Source organism: Emys orbicularis, chromosome 2, assembly GCF_028017835.1.
Source record: "Emys orbicularis isolate rEmyOrb1 chromosome 2, rEmyOrb1.hap1, whole genome shotgun sequence".
Lineage (NCBI taxonomy): Eukaryota > Metazoa > Chordata > Testudines > Emydidae > Emys > Emys orbicularis.
In genome coordinates, this window is record NC_088684.1 from 118,274,099 (window position 1) to 118,292,373 (window position 18,275).

At 41.5% G+C, this 18,275-nt stretch overlaps 1 protein-coding gene across 2 annotated transcripts in view; it reads right to left on the reverse strand.

Annotated features, from left to right (window-relative positions):
* The window catches only part of RREB1 (ras responsive element binding protein 1), a 144,337-nt gene that overhangs the window by 40,315 nt on the left and 85,747 nt on the right, over positions 1–18,275 (reverse strand). For both annotated transcript variants that reach the window (XM_065397862.1, XM_065397861.1), the window contains exons 7-8: positions 7,603–7,747; positions 6,271–6,410 (exon numbers count right to left, since the gene is read on the reverse strand). In XM_065397862.1, the coding sequence (XP_065253934.1) occupies positions 6,271–6,410; positions 7,603–7,747 (285 nt within the window). The remainder of the gene's footprint in view (positions 1–6,270; positions 6,411–7,602; positions 7,748–18,275) is intronic.

The window sequence follows — 18,275 nt, forward strand, 5'->3', positions numbered from 1 at the left end:
CAAGCAAGCAGCTCTTGTGACAGAACAGGATGCCAGTGAATTGAACTGACAATGGCATGCAACTGACCCCTTTGGCTTAAAGCCTTTAGCTCCACCCTGTCTAGTAGCCCTTACTAGACTAGGTTAGGTAAACTATTCTCACTAATGCAATTTAAAATGCTGACTATAATTACAAAGGTGGAATGGCAGGGTTCTTAACTTGCTAAAACCAGAAGGAAGGAGTCTGTGGGTGCATCTATGCTAGAATATTTCATATCTGTCCTCCAGCACTTGGCAATAGTGTATGTCCTTGTGTATGTTGGGCTCAGGATTATTCAGCAGAGTGTTATGAAAGTGATTTTCAGATTTACAACGTGCTGAAAAGGCTTGGACCTGATTTATGCTTGCACTGGTACTAGAAAACAGGTATGAAACTTTATAGTGTTACACAGAGCATGCGTCTCTGGTATTGCACGCTGCTTCAGGTGGCATGTAAGCAGACAAACAGAACTTTGGGTCTTGGTAAATACGTAAATTATTTCCATCAGCATTTTGTTTTCAAATGCATTTATTTTGTCATTTTTAAGTCTACAGATATATCCTAGATAAATATAGATGATTTGTGATCTTAAACGAGTCTTTTTGTTGTTGTTTAAAATCATTTCAGTGCACTTTAAGAAAATCCTACCATTCAGTCTCCTGGCTAGTTTCTCTCTTGGTTGCTGATTAAAGGGACCATCATAACAAAGGGCAAAAATATACTGCTGTAAATGTGAAATAGTCTAGCTACTTTTTAAAAGTTTCATTACTTTATTTATCAAGTATAATTTTGAATACAAGCACAAAGGCCGTTTCACCGTGGCTTGACTTCAATGGGACTACTCACATGCTTAAAGTTAAGCACTTCTATAAGCTTTTGCAGGATTGAGGCCTAATACTGCCTCTCTGTGCAGCATCCTGCCACCTACAACAGGTGTTGCCAGGAAGTGTAACAAACCCAGCCTGACCTGAACTGCAAGCAGGAGCCCATCTCTGGGATACAGGAACTGATTTCTTCCTCCTATGTGATGTCATATACCACCAGGATTCCATGGTTTGAATACAAAAGTTCAAGTAATTATTCTGCTTAGACAGTGCTGGGAACACCACCTAAAGTTAGATTTGCCTAAAATGGAAAGTATTAAGACCCAATTTTCAGTTGCCTATAACTTTACAAAACTTTCATTGTTTGGTCTGAAATTTTCCCTTGCCTGGTGTCTGCCTCCAGGTGAATTTTTTTGTGAAAAAAGTTTTAGAAAAATGGATCAGCTGATAAGGAAAAAACTGACATCTTCCCAAACTTCATTTTCAGAATGTTAATAAGTGCTCACAACTGTTTTGTTGAGAAGCTCTAGCACAGTGGTTCTTGAACTTTTGTACAGGTGACCCCTTTCACATAGCAAGCCTCTGAGTGTGACCCCCCCCATATAAATTAAAAACTTTTTTACATATTTAACACCATTATAAATGCTGGAGGCAAAGCGGGGTTTCGGGTGGAGGCTGACAGCTCGCAACACCCCATGTAATAACCTCATGACCCCCTGTTTGAGAACCCCTGCTCTAGCACTTCCATGGCATCTGAAATTTGGCATGGGGTGTGTTGCCCAAGGGTGCCTTCATTTCCCTTCTGAAAATCTATCCAAATTTGGTTGAGTTATAAGTGTAATAAAAATAATCTTTTTTTTTAAAAAAAATCACTGCTCTGACACGCTCAGCAGAAGTTTGTAAGATTTCACCTAAGAGCCTTCTACAGTTACCAGTTATTCCATTAGCTCAAGTGGTAAATGTCTTTACAATGGAACTAAAGTTCACAAGCCTGCTGACAACCCATGGGGGGCAGTATGTTCCACATAATGGAATATCTATTTTATCAGTTTGCTGGGGTCCTGCAAAGAAGTTAAGAGTTTATGATCCTGCATTTAAAGGCACTGTCTTGAATGGCCCAAAAGAGCGCATTTTTCAATCACGTTAGCTCAGTTAAGCTAGTTTTTAACACAATAGAAAAGCTCTCTGAAGACTTGCTAAGATGCAGGCCAACACATCTGAAGCCACAAGAGCTCTTCTCGCAGTTGCTGTAATTAAATAAAAATATGTATTTATTTTAAAATGTGTCTAGAAGGCTTTTGCTAGGTGTTAAAAGCTGGCCTGCAGAATGATTAGCCCCTCCCTCGTCTCTGTTCTGAAGAGCAAAAAGAGAGTGTTCGGGGTAGGGAAAAAGGTCATTGTGTCCCCCTGAAGCTGTGAGGGAGGAAAAATTAAAAGCCCTTTCAACTGTGGGTACAGGGGGAACTGAAGACAGCGGGGGGGTGGGGGGGGAGAGGGTAACTTTTGGTTAGAGTAAAATCAAGTGAACTTTTGGTTAGAGTAAAATCAAGTGAAGAGATTTTTGGTGTACATACTTTAAAAAAAAAAAAAAAAACCCTCACACTTTACATTAAGCCTGTTCCATTGTACTTGCCAAAGGAAAGAAGAGAAACCTCACACACTGCCTCTAGAGGTTTCTCCTCAGGAAATCCTCATGTCTCATACTTCTTGAGTGTTGCTGGTGCTGCTGATGCAGTCGTGAGTTGTCCATCAGGTGACATTTACAGGCATTTTTCCATGTCTGACAGCAACAGGGAGCCACAAAAGATTCCAGAGAAGTAAGCCTCTGCATGAGATTTCTCCTTTTCCCTGTTGGCTATATAGCGTTTCTCAGTTCAGCTAATTATATCAACGCTCGGATACAAACTCACCAAAATAGCTGGAGCCCTGCAGAGAAATCACTGGCTTCTTTAAATAATCGAAGCAGGGGAGGAAGAGGATAAAAACAGCACTGTTGTGCCACCTCCCACTGATAATGGTCACTGCAAGACAGTGAGACAATGTTGCTCTATCCAACTAATGTTGCTAATTAGGGTGTGGCTTCCAGAGAGTTCAATGGGATGAGAGGCTACCCAGAGAGGTTAATTCCATGAAGGAGCTGCAGTACCTCAAGCCAATTGTTAGCATAACAAAGGGCTCTATTTATTGCCCAAAGGGTAGAGCAGTTCTTACCATAATTATCAGACAAAGATGCAGGATTTAAGATTTTACATAATCAAAAGGTACTCTCCCAAAAGGAGCCCTGCTCACATAATCAATGGATTAAGTATTGTTTATTCTGCTGTAAGTAAACAATGAGGTACTCACAGCTCTGAGGCTTTGCATAAACAAGCAGCACTCAGGAAGACAATGTCCTGTGTCTTTTTCTTTCATTTCAAACAGCTAACCCTCTGATTTAAAGTTGTTCATTTGACAATCCTGGGAAGGGTAAAGGCCCACCCTGTAAATTACAGTGTCTCATATGCTGACCCAGAGGCTACAAACCACTGGGCAGTGTTCCCTTTCCTAATTCTTACAAGCAAAAGTGTGTGAGAGAGGCTGTTTCCACAAGAACCTTTCTGGAAAATGACCTGCTGCTGCTAACCCCAGTGCAGTGCTAAATCTACATGATATGGTGATTAAAAACCACCAGCAACATTTTTCCTGTACAGTGTTTATGCCTCTGCATCCACTAGGAGAGCTACACTGGTGACCTAGATGGTGGGAAAAGGCTAGTGCACTCGGCTTCACAGCATTTGTATGTGTGTGGAAGACAGAATAGTCTTACAACAATAAACACAGACTCTGAAAAATCAGACAATGTGGGAAATTTTAAAAATAAACAAAACGTAGTCTACTATTGGGAAATTTCCCAGATCCCAATAATCGATGGCCAGTCACTGGCGCAGCTGCTTCAGTACAGACCCCATGTATAGACAAGGAAGCCATGGTTTATACTGGTAAAGTATCACTGGGTTTCAGGCAGGGTACACCATATTTGTCCTTGTCTAGATTAGGAGAAGTATGCATTGCTGCAGCTACACTGGTGGCAGGACATTGATAGCCACAACTGGGACAAACTCCCACTGTAGATGAGGCGTAACTCAAGGATTTTTGCTTTTAACTCAAGAAGACCAATAAAAGTGAGTATCTTTTGCTTCCCTGCACTGCAGTGACAGCACAACCAGTTGCCGTAGCTATCACATCCATGCCCTTTCCCCTTGTTTTTGTTTTTTTAAATTAAAAATCTCTAATTTGATTAAAACCCAATACTTCACAGGGGACCAGTCTGCTATATTGGGCCAGCCCAGGGCAAACAATGCCCTGGAGCTTGTCTAGACTAGGATGAAAGGTGGGTTTTTAAAACATGTTAGCTCGCTGCATTTCAAGGTTAGCTGGCCAAGGTGAGCCATAAGCACTAGCACAGGGGTCAGCAACCTTTCAGAAGTGATGTGCCGGGTCTTCATTTATTCACTCTAATTTAAGGTTTCGCGTGCCAGTAATACATTAACATTTTTAGAAGGTCTCTTTCTATAATTCTATAATATATAACTAAACTATTGTTGTATGTAAAGTAAATAAGGTTTTTAAAATGTTTAAGAAGCTTCATTTAAAATTAAAATTAAAATGCAGAGCCCCCCAGACCAGTGGCCAGGACCCGGGCAGCGTGAGTGCCACTGAAAATCAGCTCGCGTGCCGCCTTCGGAATGCGTGCCATAGGTTGCCTACCCCTGCACTAGCATTTTAGAAAGTGTTAAAACATTTTACAAATACCCCTTTTATCCTTATGTGGATAAGCTCACAAAGCAGCCTCACTCCAGCACACTCCCACACAGCCTGCTCTCCGTGGCTTATAGCTAAGGAAACTTCAGTCCTTCCCAGGAAGCACAACTGCACTAGCGTGAGGAGGAGTATAAATGGGACCAGCGTGAGTCATTACTGACAGGCTACAGGGAGAGCCTATCCCCGCATAGCAGCAGATTACTCTGCTCCCAAGGTAGGGGGCTAGCTATGCTGCTACCTTCTGTCCATTCTGTGGAGCAATAGAATCCATCTTACTCAGCTTCACTAAGTACAGGCTCATGAAGACATCATGTCTCCATAAAAGCTCTAGAACTAAGCCATCAATGACATGCTGACTTTACTGACATGCTCAGTTACCTGCTCAATAAGTGCATTCTGTGGAGTGATTATCTCAGCCCTCCTTAGACAGCAGGAGGAGGGGAATATATAGAATACTGGCAGAGGCATCATTTGCTATTTTGTACTACATATAATTAAAATATACTGGACTTATGTTTTGCTGGATTAAATTTAGAAAAAAAGCACTTTGCCCTTTCCCCCACTAAGGACTACAAATACTTGTGATTCCTTTTAAGCTTCTTTTATATATTTTGACATAGTAATATCATGATAGTGTGACTATGGATAATATCTGATGTGGTTTTAAGTTTATTTGCAATACGATCTATCTGTTCTAACAAAAAGTTTCACTCCAACCCTGCCCCGCACCATCCAGTAGAAAAACAAATCCTCAGAAATAGAAATCTTTTCAGAAGGGTAAAGAGTCAAATCAACAAAGGTGTCCAAATACTCTGTACATGAGATACTCTTCAAAAATAAACTTAAGATGCAGCCAATGCTCATGAGTTTGATTTACTGATGCTCCTATATGGGAGATATTTGATTTCTAAGTATTTAAACCAGACTTGAAATCTGTGTTATTTATGTCCTCATGCATTTGGATTTACCTGTTCTAAAAACAGGAAATATCACAGCAATCACTCAGACAAAAAATTAAACCTTCTTATCCAAATGAAATGACATCTAAAAAAAATTGTCTAACTGTAAATTTTTCTTCCTTTAACCACTATTTGATACATCACATTTCAAAAGGTAAAGCAAAAAAGTGTACATTTTTGGTAAGGTCGCTTCTTATATATGGGAACTCCCCCTGCCCTTATTCAATCTAATTTAAAACAAAAATCATTTCTGCATGACCGGCTACTATAACCATCCTCTCCATCCCGTCCTCCTTCTTTCCCCTAAAAGAGGGGAGTCAGTCAGTAATTAACACTTATAACAGGTTTTCATCTTCAAAACACTCTGTACATAAAGCTGGTCGAAATTTTTACAAATTTCAAGTTGTTTTTCATCAAAAATTTGTTTTTTGACAGCTTCCTCCCCCTCCCCCCCAATTCATGGGTTTTTCCAACAGCTGTGTTTGCAAACAGCACCCCTGTGAGACAATCTATACTACCCCTCATTTACAGATGGGGAACCTGGGGCAGAAGGGTTAAGCAACATGTTCAAAACCACAAATGGAGTCCGTTAACAGTGTAAAAGGTGGAATGGAACCTCCCACACCGTCCTCTGGTGACAGGGAGCATGTTCAGGCCTATTTCTTACCTCAGTGAGGTATCTGGATGGGTCTCCATATGGGTCTCCAGCCCATACTTGCATACAAATTCTTTGAAACACACTGGACAACGATAAACTTCCTCCTCAGCCTTCTTCTCCACTTCACTGGACTGAGCCTCCTCGACAACCTTCAGAGAGATGAAAACGCCCGTCACAAGGACTACGCTCAGTGAGCCAAACATGCAATCCAGACAGAGTCTTTCTGTCACAATGTACCAGCCCATGACTTTGCTACAGGCTACTGAAAATGACTCACTCCAGAGAGACACAGAGAGCTGCTGGATCAATAAGATACATTAGCTAAATGTTGACTAGTCCTTTAGAAGGTACAGCTGCATCACCCCAGATCATCATCTCTTATGAGAACTAAACAATTTATAAACAACTTTAACAGGGAAGAAAATGTGCACGTGAGATGTTCAACTCTGCTGACCATTTAACTAGCATCATTACCCCTCCCCCATCACAAAACAGGCTGTCAGCCTAGGTTATTTATGCCAATGAATCACTGCCAGCCTCTAACTCAAGTGATCCAGAGAAGAGCAGTAAAATTGTTCATGTTTTCTACAGACATCTTCTAATTACAGGAAAAAAAGAATGCACCGAAACAAGAGATGTCTACGTTGAGTTACTGCTAGCCTAAAGAGTATAAAGGGCCACTGTCAAGTTAAATTTGGCATTTAATGTATGTTTTGTATAAACAAGCTGTTATGAAACTAAACCCAATAGAAATATTGTATTAAAAAAATGCCAATGGCAACTTATTTTTTTCAAATGAAATAAATATTTCCTTGCGGTGTTTGAAGCATAAACACTGCAGCAGTATGCTAGTATGGGAGACCCTCAATGTGAAATGGACTACAAACCAACTATAAATTTTCCAGAGAAAAAATTTAAACTGTTGTCAAGATTGAAAGTAAATATTAGTGACTTGAGCTTTAAAGGCCTTCCAAGTCTGTTAGGTTTATCAAAAAAATAACACAATCCTCCACACATCAGATTGAGTTTCAGCCTAAATGGGTAATTTATTCTCCATCTAATTTTCATTGTCCAAATTGAAATGCAAAAAGGAAAAAAAAGCTTAAATAGTGAAATGTAAAAGAGATGTTGAAATTCTTTCAAATTTGAATAATCTAAGATGTTAACAACACAGGTAAGAACATCTGTGTTTTAAATATATATATGATTTTAACTTAACAGTGTTTTCTGGATAGGTTCTTTCATGCACAATTAGGTAAATATCAGATGCGAGAGGTTAGGAAATCAAAATGGGGAAAATGGTGGTCAGGAAGAGATTCTGCAACATGCATCGTAAAGAACCTTTTTTGCTGGGGTTCGTTCCTCTCTGTCTGTCTCAGGCTCATGACTAAGTTTCCTCTTACAGGACAATCGTCTGCGCTTCAGAGGAGATGGGGGAGTAGTACTTGCAGTGCTGTTTGGATCCTTCTCGTGAATCTTCATGTGTCTAAGTAGGAGAGGGAGGAAGACAGCCTTTCAGCACCCAGATCAGGATTCTGAAATTCAGCATAATTTTAATCCAAATACCATTCCAAATATTTGACTTCAAGTAATAAACACAACTTCCATAAACTGGATTGTGCTTTTCAAGCAACACATAATGTAGGGCCTGATCCTACAAATGCTTACTACCCAGTGCATGAGCAGTCTCATTAGTAAGTGTTTGCAAGATGGGGCCCTTAAAATTCATTCATGCTAGATGACAAGAACCCTTCTTTCCTATGCCAGAACGTACATCAGCTGAAAATGGAAATCACGTGGAAGCATCACAAAACTTGTGAACATGTCCTACACATTTATGAAAATATGAAGTCCCCACAGTTTGATTTTTATAGCTTAAAATTTATAAAACAAGGTCAATCTTGTTCTATGTATCTTGCAACTCTGCTAACTGTACCAGGCATGCTTATAAACCTCCATATCAACAAAAAAAAATTTTTTTTAAAATATATTCATGTTTCACACAAACCAGCAGGAGTGGTCTGTATTTTACTGAAAAGGATTGGTATATAAAAAGCACAGATGCATTTTAAAAGTTGGAAATAATCATGCACTTATAGACACTAATTTATAAAATACAGAGTTCAGTTCCCCCAATGAAAGTTAAATAGATTTTTCAGGTTAACCAAGGCCTTTATTATATAACATGTGGGAGGAAACGCAGGCCATTAACTCATGTCACCTTGGCCAAATCACTTGAGCAATCTGTGCCTCAGTTTCCCCATCTGTAATATGGAAATCATGCTCATCCACCTTTACGAGGTGCTGTGAGACCCTTGGATGAAAAAGAGTAAGCATCGTTATATCATAAAGGATATTATAAATAAGTAAAAAACCCACTGAACAAACCCAGGGATGTTCAGTTACAGGAAATATTGTACCACTTATAAAAGCGTTTCTTTTTAAAACAAATAGTTTTGGCTTACATTGTACTAAACCTTTTATTTATGCATGAGCTTTTGGGGAAAAAAATTCAAAAAGCACCTAACTGACTTAGGTGCCTAGATCTCATTTAACATTTATAGCAACTTAAGCTCCTAAGTCACTGGGTATATTTGGAAATTTTACTCCTACTGGTTTAGTCACTGTTTCCAGACACAATACTAAAAGGCAATTTGTCCTGGTCTACACTGGTAATTAAGACTGGAATTTTCCAATGGGATTTGGGCACCTCGCTCCCTTATTGCACCATTTAACTTTGTGTTCAATTGTGACAAAGTTTATAATCTTCTAGACAAACCTTATATCTTCCTGCAACTGGCTGGCTTAAAACACAATCAATTATTTTGAAGACTGGCTACATGTGAATCACCCAACATTTTAAATTAAAGTTACTTTTAGATGCCAGGTGCATGACATATGAAGATAACATAATGAATCAAACTGACCCCTGCTGCAACTCCATTAAAGCCAAATGGGATGAGTCTGACCCAACATGTTTTACATATATTTATTTCCTTTTCACAACAACTGAACCTTGAAAACACACACACATGGCCTTGACTATGATCTTGCTTAGCGTGATGTAACATCAGGAGTAACTCCATGTTTAGTCAATAGAATTACATTGATGTAAAACACGTGCAAGATCAAAAATGATCCTGCAAGGTGCTGACCACTTTGAATTCCCAATGAAATCAGGGAGACTACACTCTTCACAGGATCTGTCCCCCCAGGGCAAGATTATGGCTTCTACTTTGCACCCACACAGGGGGTGTAAGGTGCTCCTTTGCTTTGCCCCCCTCCATCAGCTACAATACAGGAAAGGGAAGAGGAAGCAACTACACAAGAGAGCAGAGAGTGGGCAGAACCTTGACTCTGCACAGCCTCCTTCCCCACAAACTATGCTGGCCAGCGGTATGGGAAACGAATTTGTACGAGGTAAGATAAGTAACAGACTCGACTGGAGCACGGGGAAGTAAACCCAAGGACCCAAATTGTACCTCAGACAGCAAAGCAACTATGCGCTGCCCCTTCTTTAGGACATGCAATTACCCCCCAACTGAGTACTTAAATGTCCTATTCCTAGCTCATATTTATGGCAAATATTTGAAACAGCTTCTCCAGATTTGCACATTCTAGTAAATTCAATCATTCTTTTCATTATTCAAGAACAACTTGTTAAAATAAAAATATAAATTGAGACAATAGAGTCTACAGGCAAGATGCCTAGGTGCACTGAGGCCAGTCAGATCTCTCCCAGCCAGGTTTCTCCATTTTTTTTTGTTTGGCATTGCTCTAGTTCCCTGCTCCAACCAAGCCAACCCCAGAGCTTTCTACGGATGATAAATCTATAGGATAAAGAACAGTCAGTTATGTTCATACAGAAGCACAGAAGTAGAACGTAACCATTTGTTCATTATTTTATGCTATAGTTGAAGATGAGCTCGGAAAAAGCAACGGGGGGGGGGGGGAGAAGCGAGTATTTTAGTATTCAATTCATTGGCAAGGCTAAGGCTGGAAGAGGTATGGGTCTTTTTTTAAGATAGTTTTCCAGTTAATAGGCAAGTCTAAAAGTGAGATACAGATATTTGTGTTACTCACACACATATATTAGGCCAGCATATTTAACCTTTTGGCAGCATGACTGACACATAGCTAACATTATTTGGCCAGTGCCTCTTCAGAGAGTCAGTATAAGCAAGAAATTAAATACACACACACACACACACACAAAACACCTCCCAGGAAAAATTCTATACTATAAAAGAAAATATGAGAAACCCCAGCTTAAAGATTCTATTCTATCCCTGAGAAGCGTGCATAATTCCCATTAGTAGCTACACATGAAAAATATTCCTTAGGGCCAGATTCGCTGCTCATGTTATTTTTACACCTGTTTAGCATCAAAGGAACAATTTTTGGTTTACATGAGTGCAAGTGAGAGGAAAATCAGTTCCAATAGCAAAGAATGAAGGTCTGTTCATGTTTTAATTTTGCATGTTTGAAACGAAACAGTCCTAAACTACTGAGCCATAAACAGGAAGACACCCCGACTGCACCTTTGACTTTTACTGCATAGGTCAAACGTCAAGAGACCCTGATAGCTCTCTGTGTGTGGAATCATTTAAAAAAAACAAAGAAGCAGGTTCCAAGTTCTCAAATAAATTCACAATCTGCCCCTACAGTACAAGGAGCAGATTTATTCTTTGACAGGTCAAACAGGTTTCACTGCATTGAATCGAGGGTGGAGAGAAAGAGGATTACTAGAACCACCACCCAAGATAAGCAGGAAGAGAAAGCAGACCAGTACAAAGGACAGACCCAATCTTCATCATCTCCTTTACCTTGCAGCAGGGACATGACATAGTTCAGTCTGCCTTCAGAAAACACGATCCTCTGACTTATGCTGAACTGTAACAGATGTCAGATTGCATCCACCACCTTTTATTGATTTATTTTTAAAATACAGTCCCTGCACTAGGCCACATCTGCACGCTTGAGGGCTATGGCGCCATAGCTACTTGCAGGGGAGATACAGACTACAGTGACGGAAAGAGTTTTTCCATTGCTGTAGAAACACCACGTCCCCCAAGCAAGGATAGCTAAGTCAATGGAAGGTTACTTCTGTCGCTCTGGCTGCACCTACACCAGGAGTTAGGTCAGCATAGCTACCGCACCGGAGTGTGGATTTTTCACAACCCTGAGTGCCTAAGCTATGTTGACTTAAATTTCAGTGTAGACCAGGCCTAAGGTTCATTCATTTAAAGTTTCTTAACTCTGAAAACAGACTAATATTTGTGTTGCCGTATCCTCCTTTAGAAGTGTACCAAGCAGCTCTAAATTGGCCTCTTTTAGGGGTAGATATCGCAGCAAAAACTGAGGGCCAGACATAGATGCTGGAACTAGGGGTGCTGGGGTACTACCGCACCCCCTGGCTTGAAGTGGGTTCAGTCATATACAGGGTTTACTTGATCAGTGGTTCTCAGCATCCCCGGGGCCAGATTCTCAGCTGGGGGTATTGCATTATTGATGTCAATGGAGCTAAGTGAATTTACACCAACCATGGATCTGGCCCAGACATGCACAAGAGAAATATGGTACTTCACATAGGCACTCTCAAAACTATACTTTAGGTAGGTAGCCTGAGTATGTGCATGCACACACATACACTTGGGAATTGCACAGGGTGGAACAAGAGGGTGTAGCTAGGGCTAATGGGATGAAATTAAGGAAGTGAAAATTTAAACAGACTAGCAGGAAAAACTTCAAAGCACTGAGAGTTATCAGTCTATGAAATAATCTACTATGGGAAGTGATGGAAGCCTCATTACTTGGAATTTTTAAAACGAGACCAGACAAAACACCAGAAGAGGTACTTGTAGGAAATAATCCTGCATGGGAAGGGGAATGGACTTGATGATCTTAAAAGGTCTGTTCCATCTCTAACTTGAAAGCTTTAAGAAATGCTATGCAAAAAATGCAGATATCTTGCTCCACCAAGTTTTTGCAGCAAGTTTGTGTGCAAGAACTCCCCTCCCTTTTCCCTCCCAAAATTCCACAGGTGAGTCAAGAATATCTGATAATGCTACAATCTTATTAGTCAACCCTCTAGCAACATAGGTGTTTTTCACCCATTTTAGTGCATTTTACCCCCTACTCTCTATCGGTGTTATCTTCTTCTCCCCCAGGCTCAGTCCCTTACTCTCCATCCCCCATCTTCAGGCAACTGAACTCTGATGATCACATGATTAACATTCAGACCAAGATGATGTGGCACAAAAAAGCTGCTTTTCCTTCTCTATCTTCAGCTCTACTTTAATCCACAAGATATGGTTTCAGGAGAGTAACATGTGAGTAATCCAGCACTGCTACTATTGAAGAAAGAGTGAAAAAAGTGAATCTCTCTAGTTTTGCTATTTTTGGTTGTTGTTTTTTTTTGGGGGGGGGGGGGTTGTTTTCTCTGCTGGGATGACATTGGCTGAGTATGTCACAGAGGCAACTCCTGAGAAAAGCTTGCACCAGTGGTTCCTACTGGTCATGATCTGACCTCCAGAAAGGGTACTGCCTAAAGTTTCAGGGAGAAGTCTAGAAAATGCAGAGGTTGTGTGTGTTCAAAAGATAAAATCTTCAGAGAGCTTAATACCCCCACAAGAGCCAGGAATATCCTTTGAAGAGGATTGGGGGTGTGACGGAATAAAAAGGTGATGACTGTGGCCTCTGACTAGTGCCCGGGGTTAAAGTCCCTCTTCTTTTACTTCTTTGGCATGAGCAGGACCGCTTGTCAGTTAGGATAGGCTGGTCCAAGGCAGGTCTGACCAAAGGAAAGAGAGCTTACTTACCTTGTACAGTAACTGAAGTTCTTCGAGATGGGTGCCCCTCTGGGTGCTCTATGTCAGGACCTGTGTGTGTGCCGGTGCACTCTGGATCGGAGATTTTTGGCTGCAGGTTCGTGCCTGGGCCCTACACACCATCACACTCCGACATGAGGGTACACAGGCAGGGGGCAGATCCACCACCACTCCAGTTCCTTCTCAACCCGCAAAGTCTAACAAGAGACTCCAAGGCAAAGGAGAAGGAGGGAGGGTAGTTGAGCACACACAGGAGATACGTCTTGAAGAACTCCATTTACTGTACAAGGTAAGTAACCTCTTCTTCTTCGAGCAGTGTCCCTATGGGTGCTCCACATCAGGTGACTCCTGAGCAGTACCTCGGTCATGGAGAAGGGTGCTGAATAGGCGGATTCAGTACAGATCGTAGAACAGCTTCATTGAAAGCAGTCCCAAGGGTTGGGGCTGGTAGACAGCTGAATGGAATAATCTGAAGAAATCACCTCCAGGATCCATCTCTCTGAGGTGATGAGCTCCCAGGGAGGTAGACGAGCTCCCAGGGAGGTAGACAATGGGAGAGATGATCCCCATAAAGGAGGCAGAGGGGAGAGGTGCAGGGTAAGATCTGGAGTGGGAGATAGCTCATGACCCTTGACTAATGGGTCAAAAAAGGGGGGGAAAGTGCACATTCAGGCTCTCCCAGGGTGCAAAGGTCCCCATGGAACAGACATCTGGAAGCTACCAGGGACCCCGGATAGAGATCCTCTGGAGTCAATATGTCAGGCAGCAATGGAAACGGTATCGAAGAACGAACAGTGCATGACAAAGGTTTTGTACTGACTCTGGAGCCCCCTGTTTCAAAGGCACTGAGTCCGGTGTCGATGTTGGTGCTACTCTGGGAGGCATCTCAGTAGGCAGCTTCTTTGCCCATGGCTTCTGAGACCCAGACTGAGGGGATGACTTTCCCCTTTTCTTATCCCATTCCAGACTATGGGGTCTTTTCTTCTTAGAAGGCCTGGGTGGTGCCACAGGGCCCCCAGGATCTTTGTCTACCACTGGAGCAGTGGTGGCTGGCAGATCTGATGTATACGGGGTGACTCAGAGAGCACTCCATTACCTTTGTCTTCCCTCAATTTCTTAGATCTGCTCTTGAAACCTTGAAAAACACCCCCGAGTGCAGCAAGTTTCAGCGCTGTAAAGCGCCAGTGTAAACAGTGCACCAGTGTTGGGAGCCGTGCTCCCAGTGCTAGTAGCTACGCCTCTCGTGGATGTGGTTTTTTTAGAGTGCTGGAAGAGCTCTCTCCCAGCGCTCTGCTGTGACCACACAAGCCACGTTAAAGCACTGCTGCGGCAGCGCTTTAGTGCTGCCGGTGTAGACTGGCCTTGGGGATGTGAGACTCCCCAAGGCCATGGAGAAGGCAGCTTAAATTTTTGTTGCCAAGGGGAAAAGACCTAGTGCAGGTCTGGCAAGGTTTGGCGCCTGGGGTCTTGGGTGTAACCTGAACTCAAGGCTGTGGGTCAAAGCCCAAGAAAAATCAATAAAAGCCCACATCCCGCAAAGAAAAAAGGGGAAGGAGAATCCCATCCCCTCAAAACCACAAACTGTGCAAAATAACAGAATGATGTAATAAAACCTATGAAATAAGGAATAAATGAGCGACGGGTGTAGCAAGCTGAATGGCTAGCTAAATGGACACCACAATGCTCCGTCTCAAGCTGCAAATGGCTGAGATGGAACTGCAGTGGTGATGGGTCCGCCCCTCCTGATATACCCTTGTGCTGGAGCACAGGGGTGTCTAGGGCACAGCTGTGGACCCGCGGACACAGCTGACAAAAATCACTAGTCAAGAACGCACAGGTGCGCACACATCCTCATGAGGAGCACCTATAGGGACACTGCTTGAAGAAGAACAGCAAATCCACAGGAAAGCCAGGAGGCACTTTCAGTGAAAGATGGTTGAGAAAGTTCCAGGCTCAAAAATCCTGATTAATTGCTGAGCACACGGTTAGCAAGTGTATAGGCAAGACACCCTTTCCCTCACTGCTCTGGAAACAATGAAGAAAAGTAAAACTAGCCATTACCAATTCAGAGTGATTGTTTGCCAGTATCACGTCCACGCTTCACAGTCCACACATTATTCTATACCATTTCTCTAAAGCTTTCTTCACTTTACCACTTTATGTACCATACATCCCACTGCACTGCGAGAGGCCTTTTCTCCCCTCATTTGATTTCTGAATGCCGGATCACTACCTGACCTCAAAAAGAAATGGATGGTACCCATATATCTGACATCTATCTGAAAACAACAAGTGTAAAACCGCCGTATATTATTGCAGTATATATAGCCATCTAAATATTCTGGTAAGCAGTTAGAGTGAGAATAAAATCAGCCATGTTGAAAATGGCTTCTTTCATAAGCTACCACCTATATCATAGAAATTATTCTTCAAAGCAAAACACTCTTCAAGATCTACCAATCTAGTAAGCTCAGCATTCTGTGGAGATGTAAGCTGGTCAGATGGGCAGTAGGTCTAGCTGCCCTGACTACAATGTAGCTGAAAAAAATTACTGTAAGTATGGTCTGCTACTTATTCTGATAATTCTCTTCCCTAATTGCCTTCAGTGTACTATTATTTTAGTTTATGTTAATAAATTGACTAAAACAAAATCAAAACCACATACTTTCAATATTCCACAACAGAGGACATATATACAATTATATAAAAAAAGGCCAGTTTCACCCGGATTTTCAATCCTGCACAACCACATTAAATTCAAATGAAGTGCTAAGGATTTAAGACAGGCCAGGTTTTGGCCCATTGTGCTCTTTTTGTCCTTCCATGGGATGAAAAGTGGCTCAAGAGCGACCGAGTGCCAACTTTAATTCCACTCATATCAAAACCAGGACCTATTTTGACACATTTCCAGCTCAAAACGTCTGTGCAATTATTATTATTTCATTCTGCTTGGCAGTTCTAACTCCAAGTGTCCTAAAAAATATAAAAGACAAAAACATTTCATTGTATGGATTCATTGCTGTCATTTGAAGCAAGAGGGGGGAAAACCCAAACAAATACAAAATGGGCTTGTGCAGCAGTGTTTTCAGGAGCCAGCAGTCAATACAAAGACTGTTAGCCCTCCCCCAAAGCCTGGATGTGAAGATGACTAGAGCTTAACTCCAAAGTACAGTAACACTATATACCGGAGTTAAACCTCCAGTTGTTTGTTTGTCAAAACATGTTAAGTCATCAATTTGTATCGACAATATATGTTCAGTCCTAATAATTACACGCAGCCACTACTTAGGAGAGTCTAATTCATTCAACACTGTCAGCTGTAATCGCTGGGATCAGAAAGATGTAGCTAATTCTGAAATGAAACATGACTGGTATTTGGAAGGGTTTTTGTTTTGGTTTTTCCTAACAGCTTATCAACGACAACAGTTGCTATTCAGATCCTCCCAAAACACTTAGTAAACTCAGAGACATTCTGATGCCAAAACCCCAACCACCTTGTGAAAACTCTACTAACACCGATGAGAAATTTCAATGCCGAGATGTTTGCTTTTATTTGAAGTATTCACACAGTGCTGAATGATTAATGGCTAGGATCGGCAAGGAGCAACTAATAGTGAGAGAACGCTGTGTGGCTATGGCGAAGCTAATAAGAAACCTAAGACAATACACTGGAGCAAAGTGACCTCAGCAGAAGAATTGGGTGTGGTAAACAGGTCAGGGACGAGTTATGTTAGAAGCACTTGCTTGCTCTAAGTTCAGAGCAGTTAACCATGGCTATAAACAGCAGGATATTTCATTTATGTTTGATTGTTTTTTTTAAAACACTGGGCTGTTAGTTTACTTTGAAGTACAACCCCGATTGATCCCGCACTGAGCTCTGTCCAGGGGGAGTCCTTCACCCACATGAAGCATTGCTGAACTTAACAGGGCTCCAAGCAAGTGGCAGAGTCCTCCAGCATGGAGCTCATTGCAGGATCGGGGCCTAACAGGCTAGGGAAAACCTTAGTTTAAACACTGCTTATAAACACTGGCAAGACTGCCAGGCCAAAGAAATACTCATCAGAATGTGTCTAGTTCCAGATTCTCCAAATGGTTTAAAGGCCACTGCTGAAAGAGTCCTATGCAGGGCGGTGGTAAATCTAAGGCTAAAGTCTATTCTTTGGTGTCTTTTTGTTCTATGTTTGTACAGCACCTAGCACAATGCAGTCCTTGTTCATGACTAGGGCCCCTGGATAGTACAATAATACAAACAATAAACAATAGACAATTATCTATTCTATTCTATCTAGATTCTTATACTGCACTCATCACTGTAGTATCTGAGTGACTTCCAAAGTGCATTAAGCAGTATGGCTAACATCTGTCATGGGTTTGTTCTCTCATCCTCTCCTGAGGGGGAGAAGTGTGTGCAGCTGAATGTTTTATTTTGCATTGCGCTTGCACGCAAAACACACACAGAGCTATCCGTGTGTTAGAAAAGGCAAGGCCAAAGAAATGCGCCTTGCACCTAAAGCAGGAGGTGGGGAGGTGTGTGATGGTCCTTAGTTCCTGGGGCAGTTCATTCCACAATCTTGGGCCAGCCCCCCAAGAGAGCTCTAACAGAGCAAAACAAAACCAAAAACAAAGAAACCCCACAACACCATTTCAAAAATCATCATTATGATAATATTTCTAATGGTTTAGAACTATCAAGTCTATTTGGAAGCTCCATGTTTGCAAAAGCTGCTCATGATTAATTTCCGATTCTGGTAAATAAATTCCTTGATGGAGATACCAGTAAGCCTGTGAATTGTAGTCAATGCCATACAACATAAAGCTTTCTGAAGTCTGCCAATATACATTATAGCTAGAGTGTACAATACACAACCACACACATGCTTCTATTTTAGTAGTTTTACCCAAGAGAAGAATTTTTTTTGGTCAAAAATAAAAAAATTGCAGAAATGTGTGTGTGAGAGAGAGATCTACAAAACAAAAAGGGGAAAAGTACTATTTCTGTAAAGCAGACCTGTATATGTTGTATTAATAAATATCTAAACAACCAACTTGCTATACTAAAGTCAGCAAGTTCAACCAGGTTTAGATGGATACAAATGCACTCCCATCTTTGCTTGACATTATCCCTGCTCTCTACCAAAAGTGTTGTCATAACACCTCAGGAAAAAAAAAAAAAAGAAAAGAAAA